Source organism: Prunus avium, chromosome 8 (assembly GCF_965620075.1).
Source record: "Prunus avium chromosome 8, drPruAviu1.hap1.1, whole genome shotgun sequence".
NCBI classification, from domain to species: Eukaryota; Viridiplantae; Streptophyta; class Magnoliopsida; order Rosales; family Rosaceae; genus Prunus; species Prunus avium.
The window spans coordinates 36,663,985-36,690,183 of record NC_142291.1 but is presented as its reverse complement, the minus strand read 5'-3'; the positions used below and the strand labels follow the sequence as shown (position 1 = coordinate 36,690,183).

At 39.2% G+C, this 26,199-nt stretch overlaps 5 protein-coding genes and 2 pseudogenes across 9 annotated transcripts; 2 read left to right on the top strand and 5 right to left on the bottom strand.

The window, feature by feature from the left end:
- The first annotated feature begins 6,258 nt into the window (after window positions 1-6,258).
- ABI3 (AP2/B3-like transcriptional factor family protein) lies at window positions 6,259-10,290 on the top strand. 4 transcript variants are annotated; one of them, XM_088246385.1, is made up of 7 exons: window positions 6,259-6,528; window positions 6,632-8,791; window positions 8,923-9,015; window positions 9,128-9,228; window positions 9,380-9,432; window positions 9,527-9,603; window positions 9,711-10,290. In XM_088246385.1, exons 2-7 carry the CDS (start codon window positions 6,854-6,856, stop codon window positions 9,867-9,869), a joined length of 2,421 nt encoding a protein of 806 aa, XP_088102511.1. In that variant the 5' UTR covers window positions 6,259-6,528; window positions 6,632-6,853; the 3' UTR covers window positions 9,870-10,290. The 4 variants fall into 4 exon arrangements, with proteins under 4 accessions (XP_088102511.1, XP_088102512.1, XP_021829418.1 ...); XM_088246386.1 differs by having other exon boundaries at window positions 6,260-6,528; window positions 6,903-8,791; XM_021973726.2 differs by having other exon boundaries at window positions 6,277-6,385; window positions 6,489-8,791; window positions 9,386-9,432.
- Window positions 10,291-11,079: 789 nt separating this feature from the next.
- Window positions 11,080-15,001, bottom strand: LOC110769689 (uncharacterized). Its single transcript, XM_021973719.2, has 2 exons — window positions 11,881-15,001; window positions 11,080-11,703 (listed from the first exon to the last, which is right to left on the bottom strand). The coding sequence occupies exons 1-2, from the start codon at window positions 14,846-14,848 to the stop codon at window positions 11,195-11,197; spliced, it is 3,477 nt and encodes a 1,158-aa protein (XP_021829411.2). The 5' UTR covers window positions 14,849-15,001; the 3' UTR covers window positions 11,080-11,194.
- Window positions 15,002-16,775: 1,774 nt separating this feature from the next.
- Window positions 16,776-20,273, top strand: LOC110769694 (uncharacterized). Its single transcript, XM_088245679.1, has 4 exons — window positions 16,776-17,078; window positions 19,199-19,260; window positions 19,391-19,495; window positions 19,787-20,273. Exons 1-4 carry the CDS (start codon window positions 16,847-16,849, stop codon window positions 19,934-19,936), a joined length of 549 nt encoding a protein of 182 aa, XP_088101805.1. The 5' UTR covers window positions 16,776-16,846; the 3' UTR covers window positions 19,937-20,273.
- A 274-nt stretch (window positions 20,274-20,547) lies between these two features.
- On the bottom strand, window positions 20,548-21,127 carry LOC110769688 (alcohol dehydrogenase pseudogene; annotated as a pseudogene).
- A 142-nt stretch (window positions 21,128-21,269) lies between these two features.
- LOC110769695 (alcohol dehydrogenase-like) lies at window positions 21,270-23,068 on the bottom strand (annotated as a pseudogene). Its single transcript, XR_015826341.1, has 7 exons — window positions 22,912-23,068; window positions 22,734-22,816; window positions 22,564-22,639; window positions 22,385-22,446; window positions 22,189-22,284; window positions 21,741-21,902; window positions 21,270-21,635 (listed from the first exon to the last, which is right to left on the bottom strand). The product of XR_015826341.1 is annotated as an alcohol dehydrogenase-like (transcript).
- LOC148292668 (alcohol dehydrogenase 1-like) lies at window positions 22,301-23,073 on the bottom strand. The gene is made up of 5 exons (XM_088245894.1): window positions 23,061-23,073; window positions 22,912-22,983; window positions 22,734-22,816; window positions 22,564-22,639; window positions 22,301-22,446 (listed from the first exon to the last, which is right to left on the bottom strand). Exons 1-5 carry the CDS (start codon window positions 23,071-23,073, stop codon window positions 22,301-22,303), a joined length of 390 nt encoding a protein of 129 aa, XP_088102020.1.
- A 2,173-nt stretch (window positions 23,074-25,246) lies between these two features.
- Window positions 25,247-26,128, bottom strand: LOC148292667 (alcohol dehydrogenase-like; the record flags this gene model as incomplete). The annotated part of the gene is made up of 3 exons (XM_088245893.1): window positions 25,247-25,604; window positions 25,771-25,811; window positions 25,946-26,128. Coding segments are annotated over 3 exons (582 nt in total), but the record flags the coding sequence as incomplete, so codon positions are not given.
- Between the last annotated feature and the right edge of the window lie 71 nt (window positions 26,129-26,199).

Genomic DNA, 26,199 nt, shown 5'->3' with positions numbered 1-26,199 from the left:
CCGTTAATCATCCATACCATAATTCATGGGAACTTACCATTTGGTGGGTGAAACCTAGCTGACGTGCTGCCATGTGCAGCAAGTGTGATTGATTTTCTCCGGGCAAATTTTGTATGCATGAAGAGTAGGCCAAGAAAGTCTTTCCAAGTACGACCCTTTCATGCAGGCAAATTCTGAATTGTTAGGATAATATTTTAATTTTCTGGTTAAGATTTTGAGTTACATTATATATGGACGACATTGGTTGAGATTTTAATTCTCTATTACCACGCATCATACTTATCACCGTTGATTATGCCAAATTATATAACCAAATTAAAGATAACATTAAAATTTGAAAGCTCTCACATGTTGGGGTCGTCTCGTCTCTCCTCTCAGTCTCAGCCTGAGAAGAATGAACCATCATTGGTTATACAGGTGGCAGCTGGGTGCTTGTGAAACGTACTTTGAGGGGCATGAAAGTCTTTGCAATTGAATCTTTGACCAATAAGAATTGATTTCATCAATGGGGACGCAATGTTTGACATCGCAGTTGCAGAGGATAACATTCTTCATGACTCATGTGGGTTTCAGATATAAAATAATAGCTTCGTTTTCGTAGTCAGCGGCGGTGGTGACAAAAAAGGACCTCCAGATATAAAATGAATGGATGACAAGATTATAAGGAACAAGGAAATTACAAAAATGATACTATTTTATTTTAATTTGGAGTCACGAGATCTTTTGGGGTGTTTTATATATAGTTTTATGTATGGTTTTCAGTGTTGCTTGTTTGAAGTTACATGGTTCAATACCGCAACCTCATTTCTATATTATTATCTGAGACATATGGTGTAGCATTCATATTCAATTAGCATTTGCATTGGACATGGAGGATTCATATTTCATTGTTGTAAAAGTAATGAAAGATGAAGTTTTACGGGTTCCTCCATATTTCATTGTTGTAAAAGTAATGAAAGATGAAGTTTTACGGGTTTTATAACAACTAATGTGTTATAAAAGTAAGAGATGATTGTCATGTGTCCTTGTCATAAAAGTAAGAGATAAAAAGAAAATTTTACGAGATTTTATCACAACTAATGTTTCATTGTCAGGACATGAATGTCATTTGTTATTGTCAGGTAAAAGATGAAAGATAAATTTAATCATAAGAACTAATGTGTCATTGAGGTTTGGTTTTCTCGTGGCATGAGTGTCACGTGTCATTGTCGTAAAAGTAAAAGATGAAAGATAAAAGTTTATGGATTTTGATCATAATTAATGTTCCATTGAGATTTGGTTTTCTCGCGATATGAGAGTCTTGTATAAGTAAAATATGAAAGATAAATTTATGAATTTTGATCATATTTAATGTGTCATTGAGAATGGATTTTCTCACGGCATGAGTGTCATCATAAATTTCAAATTTATTAAACGACAATAGTACCAACTGAGATTAAAATTTTCCAGATTAACCTTTAAAAGAAATTAAAAAGAAAAAAAGGTTCAAAGGTCGTGATTTCAAAGCGACTGTGATGTACGGAAGCAAGAAATCCCATTAATTAAAGCAGTGACGAATGGCATGAACTCTCCCATCATGAAACCCAATAGGAAGCAGCCATCTACTAAAACTGAAACGGTTTTCACGACCGCTACGACTTACTACAAATAAGTGGTGGTGCTCGATTGGTCTGTCATGAATGGTTGAGCTGTTTAGGTGTGAATGTAACTGGAGTCAGAGAACGACGTCAGATATTGGAAAAGACCGAGTGAGTTGAAACGGACCAGCTTGATTGGCAGATGCAAAAGGAGAGAGAAAGAGAAACAAGGGTTACGCCAGTACATGGACGCATTGTAGCAAATGGTGATGCCCGCCGCTTCACCCACGAATCCAGACAAACCTTGTTATGTCAATTATCAACCCCTCTTTTTTTTTATTATTGTTTAAATTTCTTGGACTCAAAGTCAATTATCAAATCGAAAATAACAAATTACAAACCAGTCAGTTCATTTTCTCTGTCTACATTTTATAGAGAACACATAAAGAAATAGGGAGAATAAAATATTAAAGAGAGATTTAACCATTTCATAATTTTCACTAAAACGAACTTGTTACATGAAAGTATGGGTTAAGTCCGTTGATAAGGATAATGTGCTCGCTCCTTTACACTGAAGTTTGAGTCCCAAAATAACAACCATAATTACAGACGGTTTATGTAAAATGTGGGTTAATGATGATGTTGTTAATAAAATTGGTTAACTTAAGGCTGAGGCACCGCATAGCGGCACCATTCAGGTGGGAACAAATGGCGGGTGGCACAAAATCCGGAGTGATTCTTTTTCTTCCTCTCCCTCTCTGTCTTTCTTACTATGTGTATGGATTGTGGGTTGAGATTCAAATTAAAACCACACTACTCTCACACAAAACCATGAACCAAACGGGCCAAAAGTTAAAATTAAAACCGACGAAAAAATCAACTGACTTAAAATAGGTTTTTTTTTAATTATAAAAAGTTGTTATTTTGATATTATTATTATTATTATTATTTGTGTGATAGAAATATTTTTGCTCACCACTTTAATCCAAAATGTACTCTCACCACCATTCTCAACACATGTCCATGAGTAATGTACTATTGAGTTTTACTCTCCTCACAATATTAGGGTAATTTGTAATAGAAATATTTTTGCTCACCACTACCCAAGCCATTATTCTCAACACTTGACATGTGTCTATAGACATAACCATAGTTAGTTCTTTGCTTTGTATTTGTGGAACCATAAATATACTCATGGACATGTGTTAAGAAGGTTGGTGAGGGTACATTTTGGGTTAAAGTGGTGAGCAAAAATGTACTCATTTGTGATTGTCGTAAAAGAAAGATGAAATATATTATCTATGGGTTTTGATCATAATTAATGTTTGATTGAGTAATCATATCCTCGCAATTTGATTCACATTTGTCATCGATTTGAAAGCAAAAGGAGACAGATAAAACTTTACGAGTTTTGATCATAATTAAAGTGTATTGAGGTTTTGTTTCCTCACGGCATGAGTGTCATTTGTCTTTGTCATCAAAATAAAAAATGAAAGATAAATAAAAATATACGATTTTTCCACAATTAATGTGTCATTGAGGTTTGTTTCCTCACAATGTAAGTGGCATTGTCATTATTGTGAAAGTAAAAGATGAAAGATAAAATTTTGTGAGTTTTTATCACAACTAATGTGTTGAGGTTTGGTTTCTTTACGGCATAACATATGTCATTTTTGTAAAAATAAAAGATGAAAGATAAAAATTTACGGATTTCGATCATAATTAATTTGCCATTGAGAATTGGTTTCCTCGCTACATGAGTGTCACCTATCATTGTGGTAAAAGTAAAAAATGAACGATACAATTTTACAAATTTTCTCATGATTAATTTGTCATTAAAATTTGATTTTTCTCGTGATTATATGTCACCTCTCATAAAGGTAAAAATGAAAGATAAAATTACGGATTTTTGTCATACTTTTTGTGTCATTTAAAGTTAGTTTTCTCAAAACATAAGTATCATTTGTAATTATTTTAAAAGTAAAAGATGAAATATATTATCTATTCATTAAATTACAACATCATCGCAACATGATTATGATTTGTTATTTAAGCGTGATTCAGACTGAATTGCTTCACTTGACAATATAATAAGAAAATTGTAACAATTAAAAGAGAACAATTAAAAGAGAAACATATCTTAAATGTATTAAACCATCGTGTTAATTGAGTTTTAAATTTTCAGGATAAACTGCTTTTTTAATATGAAAAAAAAAAGAAGAAAAAAAGCTCAAATGTGGCAGTTCGTTATTGGGTAACATCACCGAGATCCAAATGAGTGCCCACAAACAAAAAGTCGTAATATAACAAATCCAAAGCGACTGTGATGTACGAAAACAAGTAAGCCCATTAAAGCAGTGACGAATGTCATCAACTCTCCAAAAACTAATAAGAAGCAGCCATATACGAAAACTAGAACAGGTCATGTGACCGCTACGGTTTATTAGGAATATGTGGTGATACTCGATTGGTCTGTCATGAATGCTTGGGTTGTTTAGGTGTGAATCTAACTGGAGCCAGAGAATGACGTTAGATATAGGTTAAAGACATAGTGAGTTGAACGAACAAGCGCGATTATTGGCAGGTGCAGAAGGGGAGAGAGAGAGAGAGAAGAAAAAGAAAAAAAAAGAGTTACGTCAGAAGTGCATGGACGCGTAGCAGCAAATGGTAATCCCTGCCGCTTCACTCACGAATCCTTGTTATGTATAAACTTTTTTTGTTTTGTTTTTAATGTTGTTTAAATTTCTTAAACTCAACGTCAATTATCAGTCTAACTCTAACCAATAGAAATTACAAACCCATTGGGTCCATTCTCTCTCTCTCTCTCTCTCTCTCTCTCTCTCTCTCTCGAGTTTATAGAGGAAACATAGAGAAAAAAATATCAAAGAATTTTAACCATTCCATTTTCCCTAAAATGAACTTATTACGTGCATTATGCAACTGTTTTGATCACTTTGGTTATATGAAGACTTGAGTCTCTCTCTTCCCTCTCAACCCCCTCTCTCTCTCTTTCTGTATCCCCTTTTTTTCTTCTCCTCTTTCCTTCCATTTCCTTTCCCTTGCATCTTGCTTTTGTTTTTGTTGTTTATGGCTGCAGGGTTGGTTGTAGGTTTTTTTTGGTTTGAGTGTTTTTTGCTTGGCTGTAATAATAAGAGTTATCGGTGGTGTTATCTATCCCGTTAGAGGTGGAGGCGTCGATGTCGGTAGAGGTAGTAACGGTTGCTATGCTGATTCGTATGTGATGTGGAAGCAGACACGCGAAACACCATTGTCGCCATGATTTAGTTGCCACTTTTAGCCCACATATACAGGGTTTTAGCTCCAGTTCAATGAAAGTTACCAGTTTGTGTAGATTGGGGTTTAGCCAGTGCGGCCCTAAGGGATTAGCCGGTATGGCATTATGGATTTCTTCAGTTGCCGAAGTGGATGTGGAGCGATGTTCCTATTTCTTGTTTTAAGTTTTAGGAGTTTGCTATAATTTTTATTTTTATTCTCAGGAATTCTTTAGGAGTTTGCTATATTTTGTATTCTAGTTTTCGACTGCAATCCACATATGTCGTTTTTGCCGTTGCGCAATGGAGATGTATTGTTAGTCTGAGTACAAGTCCTTCGAGATGCTGAATCAGGGTTTGAGTATTTGTTGGTTTAGGCGTAATTCTCTCCATATCAAATCAACATATTGTTGTATTTGGTCACTGGAGATGTTGTACCCATTTTGGCTCTTTTGTGGCATTGTACTATGATATGTTTCATCAATAATTACTATCATTTTTTTCTCAACCAAAAAAAATGTTTGAATCCTCTCACCATAAATTAGATCAATTTATGGCATGCATGTTTACTAATCATTAATGGGAATCAAAATAAGTAGTTGAATTCATATTACGGATTATTCCTGTGTTTACTTCGTATAAAGGAATGCATAAGCAAACGGGGCCCGCACAAAACAAATTTAGAAGGAATTGAACTCTTGCGTGGGAGGTTATTTTCTAATTCATGGAGAACTAGCCCATCGGGAATCCATCTTTTTTATCAATTAATTTTTAAATTCCAATTTGCCATCCACTATAACCGAATAATTTATTTAGAACCAGTGCATTTTAGTAATCAAACTAGTTTCATTTCCAATTCATGATAATGTAGTAAATAACTTAATGAGAATCCGAATTCCAACACCTAAGTTCAATTCATCCTAATCCGATTACGAATTAGTAAATATGCCATTAGCAAAAGTATGTTGAAGAAAACCCTAATTAGAGGCTGTTAATGTGGAATGTGGGTTAATGATGAAGTTGTAAATAGTAATGGTAAAGGCTGGGGCACCGCATGGTGGTACCATTCAGGTGGGAACGTATGGCGGGTGGCACAAAATCCGGAGTGAGGGCTAAGAAAGTAGCGGCACGCGGTTTTGTTTTCTTGTTTCTTTTAATCCGTCTCCTTTATTGCACTCTCTCTAAAACTGCCTTTCCATCTCTTTGGATTCTTTTCTCTTCGTATCTCTCTCTTACTTAATGAGGGATGAGATTCGGATTAAAACCCCACTACTCTCAGAAAAATAAAATAAAACCCGAGGAAAAAACCATTTGAACTTATCTATAAAAAAAACCCAAAAAAATAAAAAGAGAGAAAAAGAAATAAACAGAAGTTGGTGCAAATACAATGAAACCTCCCAGAACAAACCAAAACACACATGGGGGCTGTTGAGCTTTTTCCCTCCATTTAAGCCTGCGTGCTCTCATACTTGGAGAGGCTCCTGCTCTGTTTGTCTTTCCCTCGCCGGACTTTTGCAGAAAGAGTCGGTGGTTTTGGTAATCTCCTCTCTGGTTTTCTGTTAATCTCGGTATTAGCGCAGAGATTTAGTGTTTGGCGAGGTCGATGTTCTGAGATAATAACCCAATTAAATTTCAACAGGTTCATGGGTTAGAGAGCAGTGACGTCGCTTTCTGTGGTGGTGAGATGACTAAAAATAGGTTTTTTTAAAAAATAATAAAATTGTTGTTTTGATATTATTATTATTTGTGTGGTTATCTTTGATGGTGTTGTTGATAGAGCAGAGAGTATCAGATGCTTTATGTTGCTTCTGTGTGAGGGTTTGATACCAAAAGCGGGCCCTTTCACTCTTTTGCTTCCTTAATCCAATACAATCTTCTTTCTCTCCATCTCTTTGCACTTATCCGTACACAGAAGCAGAAAAAAACTTAAACCCTCTCTCTTTCACAAAAATATCTGATACCTACAGAAAAGGAAAAAATAATCAATTATTTGAGAAAAAAAAAATGAAGGGGAAGCAAGTTCAAGTTCATCATCATCAAGATCTGCATGCAGGAGATCTTCATCATCACCACATGAAAGATGTAAATATTCCAATCTCAGATGGGTTTGGTGGTGGTGGTGCCATGGAGGAACTGGAAGATCAGGAGGATAATTTGGGTGTGGACCCAAGTGAGATGTGGCTTGATGACAATGACCAAGAAACTGCTTTCCTTGCTGATGTCAATGACCCTTCCATCTTCTACAATGACCACTTCCCTCCTCTCCCTGACTTCCCATGCATGTCATCTTCTTCCTCCTCATCTTCAACCCCTGCACCGGTCAAGTCGGTCACTTCCTCGTCCACCTCGTCCTCGATCTCGTCGTCCTCGTCCGCGGCCTCCTGGGCCATCTTGAGATCGGACGCGGAGGAAGATGGGGAGAGAAGGCAGCAGCAGCACCATAACAGTTACAACCACCGCTACCAGTACTCCCAGGTTGATGATCAGGCGGTTGATGCGCATGCCTTGTCCTCCACCGCCTCGATGGAGATCTCTCAGCCGTCGGATCTCGGCAGGGAAGGAGGAGCCATAGATTGCATGGGTGCGATGGAGACTTTTGGGTACACGGATCTGTTTGAGTCCAATGAGTTTTTTGACCTCTCCTCCATTTTCCAAAGTGACAGCCTTTTAATGGAGCAGTTTCAACAAGATGACGACCACCAGCAATTACTAACGCCCCACCAATTACAAGACCCTAATGAAGCCACTGCAATTATTCCTCAACAACAACAACAACAAGAAGTTGCAGTTCGTGATGAGGAGAATAACAAGAAGGATGATCAGAATGAGAACAAGGAGCCGGACGACATGGCCATGGTGTTCTTGGAGTGGCTGAGGTCAAACAGAGAGACGGTCTCCGCTGAAGACTTGAGAAGTGTGAAGATCAAGAAGTCGACAATCGAGTGCGCGGCCAGGCGGTTGGGCGGAGGCAAAGAGGCCATGAAGCAGTTGCTTAAACTTGTGCTTGAGTGGGTTCAGACCAACCATCTCCAAAAGAGGCGCAGTAATAGTCTTACCACCAAAGACGCCGATATTGTTGCCCAACAACAACAGTACCATGACCCTTTTCAAAACCCTAACCCTAACACAAGCCCTAGAGTTCTTGAACCAAACCCTTCTTGTAGTTTCACCCAAACTCCTTGGATGGCACCGCCGCCACATGCAGCCTATGATCACGCCGGGGGAATCCTTGTCCCCACTCCGCCCCCGCCGCCCCCGCCGGCAGCTTACCCTTCAATGATGGGGTACATAGCGCCTGACCAGTATGTTAACGGACCAGGTCCGTACCAACCATCACCGGAATATCATCACATGATTGACTCTGGGCAACCTACCTGGCCGTCGTCTCCGTTCGGCATGGGAACGGCCCATTACGGGTCGTTCCCTGACAATAACATTCACCTAGCCCCTCCTCCACAGCATCGTCCCCAGGCTTTTGCCGGGTATGGAAGTCAATACCAGCCTTACCAATATTTTCCAGGGAATGGTGAGCATCAATTGATGAGGTTAGGGTCTTCAGCTACGAAAGAGGCGAGGAAGAAGAGGATGGCGAGGCAGAGACGGCTTGTGTCACACCATAGGCATGGACATCATCATCAGCAGCAGCACCTTAATGCTCAAATGCCGGATCATCTCCTTCATCAGCAGCACACAAGGCTTGTTGGGAACGCTGCCAATCTGAATTGTGCTAATTCTGTGCCGCTACAAGCCAATCCGGGCAACTGGTTTTACTGGGCCACTGCTACTGCGGCCCCGTCCCCATCCCCGGCCATGATGCCTAGCATTACACCGGAGGCTGCACCGCCTCCTCCAGTGCAGCAGATGGATCGGCCGGCTAGTACTCAAGCACAAAATTACAATCAGGGGCGTAGTGCTGCACAGGAAAGGCAGGAGAGGCGCCAGGTGGGTTGTGTAATTTGGTGCAGTTATGCTCAACATTCTTAATTGGTGTAATATTAATTGGGGATGATATAGAAAACAATTTTGATCAACTAATTAATACTTGCTTGCCATTGTGTGTTTTTCTTTTTTAGGGATGGAAATCTGAGAAGAATTTGAAGTTTCTTCTGCAGAAGGTGTTGAAGCAGAGCGATGTGGGTAGTCTTGGAAGGATTGTGTTACCAAAAGTACGTCATTAATTTACTTAATTGAAATTGGTTTCACTAATTTTGTATGAGAAAAGAATTTCATTTTGTTAATTGCAATTGTTGGTGGTGTTGTTAATCAATGATTAATTAGAAGGAAGCAGAAACCCATCTTCCAGAACTGGAGGCAAGAGATGGGATTTCCATCCCAATGGAAGACATTGGGACTTCTCGCGTGTGGAACATGCGCTACAGGTATTCTACAAATATTTATTCTAGTAATGTTCATGCCATGTTCATTTTTCAATACAAATTTTTTGTTTATCAATGTTAATTATTTGTTTTCGATACCGTCGAGATATTATAAGTAATTATTTTGCTCCTCGTTTTCTATCTATATGTGGAGTTTCAGGTACTGGCCCAACAATAAAAGCAGGATGTATCTCCTAGAAAACACAGGTGCACATAGCGCAAAGTTTCTTGCTTTTAATTTGTCATGAATTGTTGTTTTGTTTTCTGAACTTGTCATGGATTTATTATTATGTGGTTGAAGGAGATTTTGTGAGAGCCAATGGACTCCAAGAAGGGGACTTCATAGTGATCTACTCAGACGTGAAATGTAACAAATATGTATGTTTATAGTATTATCCTAATCAAACACTAATCCACGAATTAATTAGTGACTAATTTTTCGTATAATGTTAATTTTGTATGTGTATTTATACATTGGTATACAGATGATACGAGGAGTGAAGGTACGGCAAGCCGGGCCAAAATCAGAGGGCAACAAGAGGCCGGGAAAGTCGCAAAGGAACCAGCATGCAAGCACTCCAGCTGGCACTAATGGGTCGTCACCTTCCTCAGCCTCAGCCTCAGCCACACACAAGAAACAGTAAAGTGAGAGACAAGCAAGCAAGCAAACGAAATCGAAACAGAAGGCAACATCTTCCTTCTTTGTTTCTCTCTCCTTTTTTTTTCTCTCTCTTCCGTGCATGAAAATGGATGGACAGATGGACGGTGAAGTTTAGCCTGGGGGTTGTTGAAGCTCCTCCTCATCGTTAATTGGTCGATTTTCTCTCCAGTCAAAGTCAACGTAGATTACTGTCTCCAAAAGCGATCACACTGCGTTTTGAAAATATTCAAGCTTTTTTGCGCAGGTTGGTTCAGTCAGTTGGTATATGGCAGGGCTTTTGGTTTTAGAGATGAAAAAAAAAAACCATCTGATCGATTGAAACGTATAGAGGGTTCAAAATAGCGTATGAATATATATATGTTTCGGGGTTGCAGTGTCAAAATATGACCCCAATTAAGTGTTAATTAGTGTGTGTTGTGTTTTGTTAATTATTGATGTTGTATTTTGTAGAACTTAATTCGTAAATGATGTATATGAGGAGGGATGTATAATGCTCGCTCATTCATTATATATATACATATATGTATGTATGTATGTACGTACTTAAAAAATTTCAAAATCATGTTTGCATTGCTGCATGTTGGTTAAATTATGGTCTGATATTTGATCATATTGAAATATTTGTGTTACATGCAATTATTGTATTATATTTTGTCATTTAAAGTTTTCGAAAGGTCTTTTAGAATACGTAATGGGCAAAGTTTCAATATTTATTTTTTAAATTTAAAACCATTTAATTGACTTCAATGGGGTATAGCTCAGGTCACTGAGTTCTTTCACCTCCACTTCTCGAGAAATTCCCACTTCTCAGACATCTAATGAATATTTCTGTGAATTTCCCTAAACCATTTAATTGACACCTAATGAATATTGAATATTTCTGTGAATTTCCCTAAACCATTTAATTGACCATCTTGTAACTTTCATATAGTACAATTAATTACATTATGTGGACCTTCATATTAGTCCATATATGACGCTCTCGCTACATCCCCTATAGTCCAGTCAACATATATATCTTGTTTGATATGGCCCATAATCCATATGACATTACGTGCCCAAACGACATACACTGGAACGTCGTTTGAAGTGGTCAAACTTCATAACCAGTAGTCAAACTAAGTCAAATGTCAACCAAGACAAGGATCACCTCTACATAAAAACCAAGAAGTGACTTTCGCTGCTTCTGATTATTAAAACTTCTCCTCAATTTTACACACAGAAAAACCTGAGCCTAATTTGAAACAAAAACTCAAGCAGAAAACAAATTTCTAAGCTGAAGTCTGAAATGACTTCTTATTTGATCAGTTAACTGTTGTTTTTGACATTAGGGGGAGAAGTGTATATCAATGAGGAAGCAGAGAAGCTTGTGCTGTGACTTGAAGGGTAAGAAGAATGCTGCACCACCATGGCTGATGAGGTTCCTACACTGCAACTGATATTTTCTCTCCCTTCATTTTCAGCAGAGCCATTGAGAAGCATGTTAGCTTTCATGCACTCTTCTCTCTCCTGCCTTATTTCTTTGAGCATGGCTGCTACATCTTTCATGGTTGGCCTGTCATCTGGGGTTGAGTTTATGCAGAGCAAAGCCACACCTAGTGTCTGCAACATTTCTTCGATTTCGGATTTGGGCCGGGCACGGAGGCTTGCATCCAGGACTTCAACTCCCCCTCTCCTCTGCCTTACCCAATCCACAATGTGCAGGCCATCTGGTATGGTTGGATCAATTGGTTGCTTCCCTGTTAGCACTTCTAGCACAACTACACCATAGCTGTACACATCACTTTTCTCTGTTATCTTCATCATGTATCCATATTCTGTAAATCAAATCCAAGAAAATGTGGAGAATTATTGTTTCTTGCTGTTGTGGATGAAGCAGAAAAAGCCAGGGAGATAATGTACAATTGTTTAGTTATTCATGATGCAGTTTATGACCACTTTTTGTTTATATACTACTTGAAATTTATAACGTAGCAACAAGAATTTGTACTAACCAGGAGCAATGTAGCCATAAGAACCAGCAACGGTGTTGGAGGATCGAGCGAAGTCTCCTTCATCGACAAGCTTGGCAAGCCCAAAATCAGCAATGCAGGGCTCAAAGTCTGGACCAATGAGGATGTTGTTGGCCTTGATGTCCCTGTGAACAATTGGAGGAACACAGTCATGGTGCAAATAAGCCAGGCCCTGTGCTGCTCCCAGTACTATCCTGTATCTCAGGTCCCATTCCAAGCAGTTACCACTTCTTTCATGAAGTAGGCCACCCAAGCTCCCATTTGGCATGTACTCGTACATTAGCAACCTTGTGTTTCGATTCCAACAGCAACCCAAGAACCTAACAATGTTCTTGTGGCGAATCGAGCCAAGGGTCTTCACCTCAGCTGAAAAGGAATCACGAACTCCTGCATTGATCCCGAACCTGTCATTTTGACAATCGTATCGTGTAGCTATTGTTGTTGGCCATAGCTTCTTTACAGCAATGTCTTCGGTTTCCATTTCTGCCCGGTAAACAATTCCTGAACATCCCTTTCCTATCACATTGGTTTCCACCAGACATTTCAGGACTTGGTCAACCGTGAAATTTACCTTCTGGAATGGAGTAAACTGCCAAGGCCATGAGTCTCCTCCCATCTCGGAATCATTGTCCTCTCCCATCATCTTTCGTGTTCGATACACTGCAACAGCCCCAAAAATTGTCAAGGCAATGGTCAAGGTTGTCAGCAAGCCAATGGCCAACTTAAGCCTCCATGACCTCCTGAAACCGCCACTTTTTGGCATGCTCGTTGTTGTACCATTGCTGAGGAAGCAAAAGTCATGACCTCTAGAGCACAGTCCTTCGTTTCCTGCCAGGTCTGTTGCTGACAACTGCCGAAACAGCTTTTCATCAGGAAGATAGCCGGTGAAATTGTTGTATGAGATGTTCAAAGAAACAAGATTTTCAAGCCCGGATAGTGCCAACAAGTCGCCTTCAAGCTTGTTGTGTGAGAGGTCTAGTATGGATAGCTTATTAAGAGCAGAAACCTGTGGTGGGATTATCCCAGACAAGGCATTGAAACTCAGGTTTAAAGCAATGTCAAGAGCTTCAATTTCAAACAGGGCCTCCGGGATTGTGCCGGTGAGCTTGTTGCTGCTAAGATCAAGTAGCTGAAGGCTAGAACAGCGACCGAGCGAAGAGGGGATTGGTCCCGAGAGTGAGTTCTTGCTGAGGATGAGCCTGTTAAGTGAAGCAAGCCTACCATAACTATCAGGAATCTGACCCACAAATCGATTCACAGAGGCATCCAATACCTCAAGCCTAGTGAGAGAAGAAAAAAGGCTAGGCAAAGTACCTCCAAGGCTGTTGTTACTTAAGTTCAGCAGCTGTAATGCACTGCATTTTCCAATTTCGTCTGGCACTAGACCAACAAGATTGTTTTCAGACAGGTCAAGGAAACTAAGATTGTCAAGGAGCCCAATTTCTTTTGGAATCTCTCCACTGATTCTATTGTTTACAAGGCGGAGCCGGATAAGAGAACTACAGTGTCCAATCACCGCCGGTATGGACCCCGAAATTTCATTCGAAATCAAGAGAAGCTTGGTTAAATTTTGCAGCTGAAACAGGCCAGGAGGTAAGCTACCAGTGAGAGCATTGTGTGAGAGATCAATAGCTTGGAGGCTCTTACAACCAGCCAATTCTGATGGAATGCTACCTTCAAGTTTGTTCTGCCAAGCGAAAAAGACTGTTAGCTCTGTCAACATTCCCAGCTCAGTTGGGATTAAGCCTGATATCTGATTAGTATCAAGCTGCAACTGCAAGAGTTTTGTAGCATTGGAAAGAACTGATGGGATTGAACCAGAAATGTTATTGTTACTAAGCATAAGATCTTCAAGATTTGAGAGGTTTCCAAAAGATTGGGGTATGCTTCCAGAGACAGAATTCAAAGAGAGATCTATAGTCTTCAAGCTTCTGCAGTTCCCAATTTCCTCAGGAATGTTCCCAACAAGATTGTTCTGCCACAGCAATATCTTCTCCAGCTTCTGAAGCTTACCCAACTCTGGTGGCAGTGAACCAGAGAGGTCATTCTCATACAAAAATAGATTGACAAGCTCTGAACAGTTGCCAATATCCGGTGGAATCTCACCAGATATCATGGTAGTATAAACCGAAAGCGTCTGAAGCATGCTTAGTTTACCCAATGATGCAGGGATGGAACCAGAAATTTTAGTATCAGCAAGACCAAGCACCTGCAAATTCTTGCAGTTTCCAAGCTCATCCGGGATTTTTCCTGAAATGTCTTTGTTGCCACCGGCACGAATAACTTCCAAGTTTAATAGTTTGCCAAGCTCAGCAGGAATACTCCCACTGAGATAGTTATCAAATACAAGGAGATTCTTCAGGCTGATGCAACCACCAAGCTCTTTTGGTATCTGCCCAGTGAGCTGGTTAGAGTTCAAAATCAAGTCCTGAAGATTTTGGAGCTTTCCAATGCTTGAAGGAATAGAACCCACAAGACTGTTTGAGCTAACATCAATCACTGTAAGTGCATTACAATGACCAATATCAGGTGACACTGTTCCAGTGAGGTTGGCACCAGAAATGATGAGCCTTTTGAGGAAGGCAAGGGAGGAGAGATTGGAAGGGAAGGGAAGGGCTAGCTCAACAGACTGGATATTTATTTCAATGACAAAGTTTTGGGGAGAGCAAGTTATGTAGGACCAGCTGCAAGGGTTTTGGTCTAAAGGGTTCCAGTTGGAGAAATCTGATGAAGAAGAGGGTGAGGGGGAGGGAGAGCTTTGAAGCCATGAATGTAGAGTAAGAACCTCAACAGTTGCAGCAGAACAAGTTAGAAGTGTGAGGAGGAAGAAGAGCAGGAGAGAATAGTGAGAGAGGAAGTGGTGGTGGTGGAGGTGAGTTGGGAAGAGTTTCCTCGGCATTTGGTGGTGGTTGTGGGAGATACAAGACTTCCTGATCAGCAGCATTGGCATTGCCAAACTGCCTCAAAACCCTAACCACACTCTACTTGGTTTTGCATTGGGTCTCTCTCTCCCTCTCTTTTCTTGATTCTTTTCTTAAACTCTACTGGTTTTCTATAATTAATACATCCTTTGCAGTCAAGCAAGAAAAGGATAGAGAGATGAAGAAAGAGAGGTTTTAAAAGATTAAAGAAAGCAAGCACACCAGCTCCACCACCTTGACCTCGGGGTTCTGCTTGCTACATATATTTGAATTGAACAGGGCTGTTTGCTACACCATGTGTCTTGCATTGTTTTCCTCAATAGGTTCAGTGAAATGTGCTGTTTTTGGTTTTGATAAAAGAGCCCCTCTCTTATGAATTGATTCTCTCTTTGCTTTTTTGACTACACAGAGAGAGAGAGAGAGAGAGAGAGCTACAGATTTGGATTCAAAATTTTCATTATAGCTACCTGTTGTTGGCTATAGAGTGAAGAGGAAGGTGGTGTAATTGAGTGTTAAAATAAGGAGAGGCATTTATTAATTATGTATCTGTCAACTGTCTCTCCAGCCATATGCCATATTCTTCTCATTTGAGATTTTTCCCTTCCCAAAGCCAAAAACAGGCAGCGATGGCCAGAATTACTATTATATGTAATATAACACAAAGGAATTCCATGTGACACAGTTAACAAGATAGGCATCATTTTACTCTTTCTAAGTTTTATGACAAATTCATCTCTGAATGCAAGGCATATTATTGTACTTGTTTTGGTTTGCTAAGCAGACTCATTCATTTGTAATTTAGTACACCATTATTAAATTAAGAAAGGGAGTTTCACTAAAACACCCAAAATGGGGGCTGAAATTATAAAAAAACCCAACACCCAAAACACTTTATAAACACACCCAAAACCCATCATTACACACACTCAAAACCCATTTATAAACACACCCAAAAAATATACAATTATTGATTTTGTGGTTAATTTTGGGTGTGTTTCTATGTTTAAATAGTATGTGGGTTTTTTTATAAATACATGTCTAGGATTAGGTTTATTTATAATAATCTAATTAAGAAAACCATAGAGTGGAAACTATGTCGACTACTAAGGTCAGAAGCTCTTCATATGTTGATAAGCTAGAGATGAAGCTTTGTTGGTAACTTATAATAATATAAAGTATTGTAATTTAGCTCAAGCGTTAACTGGTTAGATAAATTTTAACATATAAGATTATAAAGTATTGTTGCCTACAAAAGACAACATACTGTCTTGCTCAATTGACCTAATTAACAAGTCAATTTTGTTAAATGTATTAAAAATATATTAAATTTTGTTAAATGTTCTAACAAGTCAATTTAAAAATAAAATAAATACCACAACTTACTAATGTGGAAAAAAGAAAGAAAAGTTATAATTATATATAGCATAGGGCAGAGAACAATGTTGGCCATGGGGCCAAAGTTTCAAGGCATGGTTTTGGGAAACTCCCACTAAGGAATCTATCCACGTTTCAGTGTTGACAAAACCTCCCCAAACCTATGCAACAAGCTTCTTCTCATCAATAGATCAATAAATCAATAAATCTTCAGACCAATTGGTCAAGACAGTGAACTTGCCCCGCTGTACCTAAGTTCAAGTCCCCTCCCCATACTAAACTTGTACACACAAAAAATCAATCAATCTCCATAGCTTCAAATTATGATCAACTATACATGAATCATACATGAATAAACCCTCCGACGATTGGACTCCGTGAAAATAGCCCACGAAGCCCTAATAACTCAAGCCCAATTACTAGACCATCAAAAACAAGAAGAACCAAAACTCGCGGTCCATAACTCTATGGGGCTCTTCGTATTTACAGTCAAGAGGATCCAAATTCAAATTTGGGCTTAGCATTTAGCGATAGCTGCTTGTGAGGCTGAGAGAGAAGGAGAGTTTCTTTTGTTTTTTTCTGGGTAAAAGCTAAAATGGCGTTCATGCTCTCAATTAGTCTGCGTAAAGTAATCAAATTGGAGAAAGATATAGATGGCTGGCTCAGTTATGTTGCAGAGCCTATGCTGCATAATCCCACACTCTCCAAGATGTTACAAGAATCAAACCCTAGCTTTCTCTCACTCTCAATTCTTCTCTTCTAATTTATTTTTAAGGTTAAAGAAGCAGTCTTTGGTCTCAGCTCTTCAAATTAATAAGAGGCAGAGGACCCGGAGGTATCGCTCTGTTCCGGTTGTGTTCGCTGCACAGTCTAATTTCTTAAAAGGTTAGCTGCACTTCCCTGCGTTTCTTCTTCTTCTTCTTCTGTTTAGTATTTATGATCCCTGAACATTGTTGTTTAGTGGGTTCGTCGAATTTGCTATTTTATGAATCGTGTTTTTATATTTTTGGTTTTTGGATTTTGATAAAAGGTATTTTTGCAACTGAGTAGCATTGTATTGGTGAATATCTGTCCAAAGCTTGTTAATTTCTGTTAGATTATGGCAATTTTTAACGTTAAATTGTCGAGTGTTCGAAAAATCCGCCTAGGCGGCGCTAGGCGGCCACCTAGGCGGCTAGGCGGGAGTTAGGCGGCCTGGGCGGGTCGGGTCCTTTTAAAATTTTATTTCCTGACTTTAACGCTGCCTCTTTCTCTCTCTCTCTCTCTCCCTCTCTTTCTCTCTTGCTCACGACAGACCACCATCACCAGGCCTGCACCCGCGACGACCACCACCACCAGGCCTCCACCCGCGACGACCACCACCAGGCCACGATTAATACAAAATAATTATAAATTTAAAAAAAAAAAAAAGCTATTATGAAGATTTTTTTTTTGGTAACAAGGGGGGCTAAAAGCCCAGCACAGCAACACCTAAGCAGCAACAAGACGATGCCTGGACACACCCATGGCATCATCATACAAAATATCCTTTAGGAAGTCAGGAGCCGTCTCATAGAGATGAGTCCCATGATCAAAATCAATGCTCCTAGCAGATAAAGCATCAGCAGCAACATTCTGCTCACGATAGATATGGTTTATAGAACAACGCCAATCCTTCGTGATCTTTGACTTACAATACGCTATGATACTGAAGAGGGGATGAGTGGGAATTGTAGGACTATTAAGCAAGGTAACAGCATCACAAGAATCACTTTCCAACTCAACATTACGGAAGCCTGAGTCCCAAGCCAGAGTAAGCCCCCAAAGAATACCCCACAATTCAGCCTCAAGGACAGAGCCATTACCTAAGTTCACAGAGAAGCCCTTGATCCACTCCCCAGTTGTATCTCTAAGGAGCCCACCAGCACCAATAAAACCAGTAGTAGGGCTTCTACTCCCATCAGTATTTATCTTGCAGGTTCCAGTGCTAGGGGGGTTCCAATGCAAGAGAACCATAGCTTGGGTGGAGATGGTAGAGTTAGGCTTCACAGTATTAAACCACTCCAAAGCATATTGAAGGATGATTTGATGTGGTTCAACAGGCATCACAAACTCTTGATCAAAAATACTTTTGCACCTCCATTTCCAGATAAACCACAGAAAATTAGTGAAAACCAAATGCCAAGGCAACCCATGGTACACTTTCTTTTTGGCCTGCAAATTTTTTAACAGCCATTCTTCAAAGTCTATAGAGGAGTGATTAATCCCATCACCGGTAGGTAAGTTATTCCAAATGCTAAGAGAGTAAGGACAGTCCAAGAAGAGGTGAGCAATAGTTTCCATGGGGTAATTACATCTCGGACAGGCAGGGACCTGAGTTAACCCCCTTCTATGTCTTTGGGCATTAGTGAGCAACTTCTTATGACAGACAGTCCAGAGAAAGGTCTTTATCTTCGGCGGGAAAGGAAGGTATTATGAAGATTTCAATCAGGCATGAAAGGTAAAGGCGCTTTTGTAGAAGCAGTGAAGCTGTAACTAAAGAATGGAACCGTTTAGAAAAGCTTGAATCTTCTTACATTAAAGAGTGATCACCCGTTAATCCGGTAGTTGAGAGAACTGGCGAATCATCCATCCATACCATAATCCATGGGAACTTACCATTTGGTGGGTGAAACCGAGCTGACGTGCTGCCATGTGCAGCAAGTGTGATTTTCTCAGGGTAATTTTTGTTATTTTAAATTTGTTTTTCTTATGCATGAAAAGTAGGCCAAGAAGTCTTTTCAAGTACGACCCTTTCATGCATGCTAATTTTGAATTGTTAGGATAATATTTTAATTTTCTGGTTGAGATTTTGAGTTATATTATATGTGGACGACATTGGTTGTTTACATCACATGAATTACTACTTTTCTGCATGACATGAATTACTTTTGCTGCTTTCCTGCTCATACAAGAGAGCAAATAGTTTACCCTTGAGTTTTATGTTTACATTTGTGTTGACTACTGGTTTGAATTGTGTAAAATAGTTGTACAAACAGTTTGGAAGGTTGGGAGAGATGGAATTGAGGCAGGAACCAATCTTGTGCCGGTAAGTCACGTTTAGTCTACCCTTTCAAACTTTTATCGATTTTGCAATTTCAATGCAGGCCGTTTTTCTTGCTTTTAGTACAAATTGAAGATTTTTGATAGTCTGTTTGCGTTTTGTGTTTGGTTGCTAGGATTCTGTGCCAAGATCAATTGCAAGGGTTTCTGTGACAGTAGTTGCATTGGCTCTTTCACTCTTTGTACTCAAGTATTTACTGTCTACAGTTTTCTTTGTGCTGGTATGTTTCTATTTCTCTCCTCCTGCAAGAACAGTAGATCGATGATGTTATTTTGACTTCTCTTTTTCCAAAATGTATATGAAGTATGCTTGTGCTCCCATTTGTGTGTTTGTGTTTTAAAATCAACTCCTTTTTCTGCATTACTAGTTTCTATAAGGAAATGAGATGCAATGTAGACAAGTAAATTTCCTCTTGTCAGTAAGAGAGAATTATTCTTGTATGGATAGTCCTTATTTTTGAAGTACATAAATATTATGTAATTGTAATGAACTAAGCATTGTATGATAACAGGCTACGATGGGACTTGTATACTTTACATTTATAGCTTTGAATAAGGATGAAGGACCGAAGGGGGGTGGAGGCACCACCTCTACACCAAAGGAGAAGGGGATGGAGGACAGCCTAGAAGAAGCCAGAAGAATCATGGAGAAGTATAAGTAACATCCTCACTGGTAGGGCTCGTTCACTCATTTTCATGTCATTTGTGGTCACACACAGAGAAGGTGGAACAAAGGATTTTGATGAATAGAAGAAATATATCTGGTGTCTTGATGCTTAGAATCTTCAAATGAATGTCAATTCAGTTTTCAGTACCAATTTCTATGCTTTGCCGAATTAAGCTGTTAGGAAAGGTCTAGCTAACCTGACTCTGTGTGAGGCATCCATTTCAGAAAGTGGATCTTAAGTTACTTGTAATCTTGTAGTGTGCATGGAGAATTTACCCATTGCCTCATTTGTGGAAGAATATGATCTGCTTGCTTACTGACCCTTCTGTACATCCTTGGATTTAGCTTGCCTTGGTTCGACTATTTAGCAATCTTCCACAGAAAATTGTAACGATGACAAATTAAAACAAAATGGAGCTTCAAACTTCGAAGCCCCTCTCCACCCCTCCATTTTCTCGCATTTCCCCTAAAGAAACAAGCAATTAAAAAAAAAGTTTAAAATCATAAGGAGTGAAGTTTTTTTTATCACACCTTGTTGAATTTTTAAACTTATTCAGCAAAGAAAAATAATTTAAGTTATTTATTTATTTCTATCTGATATTAATCCTACTCTTCCATGCTAATGATACACCGTAAGCCTTCCCCCTTCAACATGCAGTCAAAGGCCTTGTTGATCTCTGAGAAAGGAACTCGATGAGTTATAAACTTCTCTACTTCAAGTTTCTGTCGGAAAGTGATCAAAAGGCATTCGTTAAAATCGCCAACAGAAGATTTGGACACCTGAAAATGTAATTGAATATTTAGAAGAAAATTCGGTTACCTTGTTCATGTACATGTCCACAACAGAGGGAAGGTCAGTCCGAGGTTTGTAGTTCCCGAAAAAGGTTCCTGTAAGGGTTCTTTCGTCAAGGAAATTGAAGGGGTTAGTCTTGAAGATTGCATCTGTGCTTGGCACTCCTACAAGCACGGCCACACCCCAACCTTGTCTCAATCCAAAACCCAGAAAAGAGTTATTCAAAACAGAACCAACCCTAGCCTGTAACTTGAGCCTTAAGTTATTACCAAATATGAAAATGTAACTTCTGTTATCTGAAAAACATACATCATGAACACATTCAAAAGCGGAGATAATAGAATTAATGTTGCCGGTGCACTCTAAGCTTCTGTTGACTCCATCGTTCGTCATCTCAGCAATAATCTGTTGGTGTCAAAGGTGATTTACTAGTGGTTATAACTGCTATCTTTAAGGGGTTTTCTATAAAGAACAAATTTTCACCTCTTGCACTGGCTTGATATGGTCCCTTGGGTTCACAAACTCATTTACTCCAAAGTTCTTGGCTTAAAACCCGGGGAAATAAAAGTAGCAAGCAAGAATTTGTTTCTTATATTTTCCAAGTAAATGTTAAACCATGATAAACTAATGAAAATGTACACAAAATATTGCTTAAAGCTGTTCATAGTTTCCATGTCAGGTTACACAAAATATTGCTTAACAGTGTGAAACTGCATACTTTGTTGAATACTTAAAGCTGTTCATCAAAGAAACTTATTGAAGTTTAATTATGAACTGATAGCAGCTACTCTTCCATGCTAATGATGCATCGCAATCATTCCCCCTTCACCATGTAATCAAAGGCTTTGTTGATCTCGGAGAAAGGAACTCGATGAGTTATGAACTTCTCTACCTCCAGTTCCTGTTGGAAAGTGAAAAGGAGAAATGCTTTGCTCATTAGAATCCATGACAAACTAATTGAACACCTGATAAAGTAAACAAAAATCTTAGAAGAAAATGATGTTACCTTGTTCATGTACATGTCCACAACAGAGGGAAGGTCTGTCCTAGGTTTGTAGTTCCCAAGAAATGTTCCTTTAAGCGTCCATTCATTCAGCACATTAATCGGCTTAGTCATGAAGACTGCATCCTTGTTCGGAACTCCAACAAGCACAGCCACACCCCATCCCTGTGATACCGATCCAAACATATAAGCTAATGACTGCAGATGCAGCTGAGGGCAGAATGTAGATAGACAAGTGTTAAAGATGAAGTAGCACACACAGGTCATCACTGATTGGTGCATATCAATTCAACCTAGAGTTTCATGAATTCTGAATTGGAGCCACCAAAGTCTGAAGCCTAACCCAAAACACAATGATTCAAATTTTCGTCATGGAACCAACACAACTAGGCCAAATTGTATCTCCAATGTTAGCAATCAAAATGTAGCTGCTGTAATCCAGAAAACATACATCATGAACACATTCAAAAGCCGATATCATGGCGTTAATATTGCCTGTGCACTCTATGCTCCTATCAACTCCACCGTTTGTCATCTCAGCAATAACCTGTTGATTTCAAAGATCAAATTTGAAGGTTGGACATAACTTTACTATCTATGTGGATTGATGTAGCAACATCTGATACGAATAAAGAATTGTTTTTCACCTCTTGCACTGGTTTGTCATGGTCCTTTGGATTCACAAACTCATTTACTCCAAATTTCTTGGCTAAACCAGGAAAAAGAAAGGGTTTTAAGCAAGAATTTGTTTCCACGTTTTTCCAGTTTTTCCATGAAACTACCTGTTAAAACCATGTTAAATGACAATGGACAACATTGTAAATACCTTCCTCAAACCTCTTGGGATTTCGGTCAATCCCAATAATCCGTGATGCCCCAGAAATTCTTGCACCTTCAGCAGCCTAGACAAAAATATATCAGTAAAAATACGGAAAAGGAAATAAATGCAACTATTGGAATTAAGGATTTGATGAACAAAAGTTTCCCAAAACTTACAGCCAGGCCAACAGCCCCAAGTCCAAAGACAGCAACTGAAGATCCCTTCTTCGGTTTTGCTACATTCAGGGTGGCACCCAAGCCTGAAATTTATAAAGAAAATATCACACAAACGATTAATTATGGAATGTTTGGATACATAAATCATAACCATAATGCTTTGAGTATCACACCAAACCTGTTGAGATGCCACAACTAAGGATGCAAACTTTATCCAAAGGTGCCAGGCGATTGATCTTGGCAAGACAGCCTGAATGAACAACAGTATATTCACTGAAGGTGGATGTGCCAAGAAAGTGATTAATGGGAGTCACTTTGATAGAAAACCTTGGTTTCCCATCACTAAATTGTCGAGTGTTCGAGAAATCCACCTAGGCGGAGCTAGGCGGAGCTAGGCGGCCACCTAGGCGGCTAGGCGGTGCTAGGCGGCGAGAATGACCACCTAGGCTGCTAGGTGGCGAGAGCGACCACCTAGGTGGCTAGATGGCGAGAGCGGCTACCTAGGCGGCTAGGCGGTGAGAGCGGCCACCTAGGCGGCTAGGCGGCGAGAGCGGCCACCTAGGCGGCTAGACAGGAGTTAGGCGGCCTGGGCGGGTCGGGTCCTTTTGAAAAAAAAAAAAAAAAAATTCCCTGACTCTAACGCTGCCTCTCTCTCTCTCTCTCACGACAGATCACCACCACCAGGCCTCCACCCATGATGACCACCACCAGGCCGCGATGAATACAAAATAATTCTAAATTAAAAAAAACGCCTAGGCACCTGCCTACCGCCTAGCGATTTTTAACATTGATTGTGGATTTCAATTCAGTGCTTTGGAACTCCGGTGATTAGTGGTGAGTAGAATGAAATTGTAAATGATTGGTCTCAAAAAATAAAAAGCTATTGTAAAGAATTCAATCAGGCATGAAAGGTAAAGGCGCTTTTGTAGAAGCAGTGAAGCTGTAACTAGAATGGAACAGTTTAGAAAAGCTTGAATCTTCTTATCATAATCGGGTAGTTGAGAGAACTGGCTAATCATCCATCAATACCATAATCCATGGGAACTTACCATTTGGTGGGTGAAACCTAGCTGACGTGCTGCCATGTGCAGCAAGTGTGATTTTCTCGGGGTAATTTTTGTTATTTTAAATTTGTTTTTCTTCTGCATGAAAAGTAAGTCAGAAGTCTTTTCAAGTACGACCCTTTCATGCAGGCTAATTTTGAATTGTTAGGATAATATTTTAATTTTCTGGTTGAGATTTTGAGTTACATATATACGGACGACATTGGTTGTTTACATCCAATTCACAGTGTTTCTACCCTCGAGTTTATGTTTACATTTGTGTTGACAACAGGTTTGAATTGTGTAAAATAGTTGTACAAACAGTTTGGAAGGTTGGGAGAGATGGAATTGAGGCAGGAACCAATCTTGTGCCGGTAAGTTATGTTTAGTCTACCCTTTCAAACTTTTATGGATTGTGCAATTTCAATGCAGGGTGTTTTTCTTGCGTTTAGTGCAAATTGAAGATTTTTGATATTCTGTTTGCGTTTTGTGTTTGGGTGCTAGGATTCTGGTACAAGATCAATTGCAAGGGTTTCTGTGACAGTAGTTGCATTGGCTCTTTCACTATGTGCTGTTATGTTTCTATTTCTCTCCTCCTGCAAGAACAGTTGATCGATGATGTTATTTTGACTTCGCTTTTTCCAGAATGTATATGAAGTATGCATGTGCTACCATTTGTGTGTTTGTGTTTTAAAATCAACTCCTTTTTCTGCGTTACTAGTTTCTACAAGGAAATGAGATGCAATGTAGACAAGTAAATTTCCTCTTGTCAGTAAGAAAGCATTATTCTTGCATAGATAGTCCTTATTTTCGAAGTACATAAATATTATGTAATTGTAATGAACTAAGCATTTTATGATAACAGGCTACGATGGGACTTGTATTTGTATACTTTACATTTATAGCTTTGAATAAGGGTGAAGGACCAAGGGGGGTTGGAGGCAGGAACCAATCTTGTGCCGGTAAGTTATGTTTAGTTTACCCTTTCAAACTTTTATCGATTGTGCAATTTCAATGCAGGGTGTTTTTCTTGCTTTTAATACAAATTGAAGATTTTTTATATTCTGTTTGCGTTATGTGTTTGGGTGCTAGGATTCTGTGCCAAGATCAATTGCAAGGGTTTCTGTGACAGTAGTTGCATTGGCTCTTTCACTCTTTGTACTCAAGTCTTTACTGTCTACAGTTTTCTTTGTGCTGGTATGTTTCTATTTCTCTCCTCCTGCAAGAACAGTAGATCGATGATGTTATTTTGACTTGCTTTTTTCCAAAATGTATATCAACTATGCTTGTGCTATCATTTGTGTGTTTGTGTTTTAAAATCAACTTCTTTTTCTGAGTTACTAGTTTCTATAAGTAAATGTAGACAAGTAAATTTCCCTTCTTTGGTTTTGCCACATTTAGAGTAGCACCTAATCCTGAATTTTTATTTCCATTTTTTGGTGAGAAAAGCATTTACCATTACACATATCATCAAATATGCAATAACATTATGCTCAGAGAGTGTAACACTAAACCTGTTGAGACACCACAACTGAGGATGCAGACTTTGTCTAACGGTGCTGACGGATCGATCTTGGCAAGGCAGCCTTCATGGATGACTGTATATTCACTGAAGGTGGATGTGCCAAGAAAGTGATTAATAGGAGTCCCATTCTTGGAAAACCTTTGTTTCCCATCACCAATCATAACTCCTCTATCTGTATTGATTCTCAACAGGTCACACATATTGCTTTCCTCAGACTTGCAATGCACGCAATCCCCACACTCCCCTGTGAAAACTGGAAGCACATGATCCCCGGGCTTGAGGTTTTTAACGCCGTCCCCAACACTCTCAACAACTCTGTTATGAAAATCAGCATTTGCATTCATAATGTGAACTAAAGCAGGTTATGGAAGCCAAGGGAGCGGGTAAGGAAGAAAGAAAAGGAACAAATACTGGGAAAAATAGTCCATTCTGAAGCCAGAGGAAGTAAGATTCACTTAAAAGCAACAACGTACCATGACCGAATATTCGGGGGAAGAGTGGTGTCTGGCCCTGAAGGGTCATAAAGAAACATATAACAAATAAGTAAAAGATTCAAACTTATGCTAAATGGGAAACAAAAAAATGAAGAAAAAAACATAAGACCCCAAAGAAATGGAAAGCATTCTGATAAAAATAGAACCGACCTTGGCTTCCCAGAAGTAGAAATCAGTGTGACAAAGTGAGGTATATTTGATTTTGACCCTCACTTCATTAGCCTGGGGTGGAGCAACCTCTACCTTCTCTATCACCAATGGTTTTCCTGCTTCCCATGCGACCGCCGCTGCAAAATCAAACAACAGGAGAAAAAAAAAATCCCTTCTTTCAAAATTAAGAAATTCTAAAAGGAAGCAAATAAATATAACCAATTTTACAATGTACCCAATTCAAGAAGTAAAAA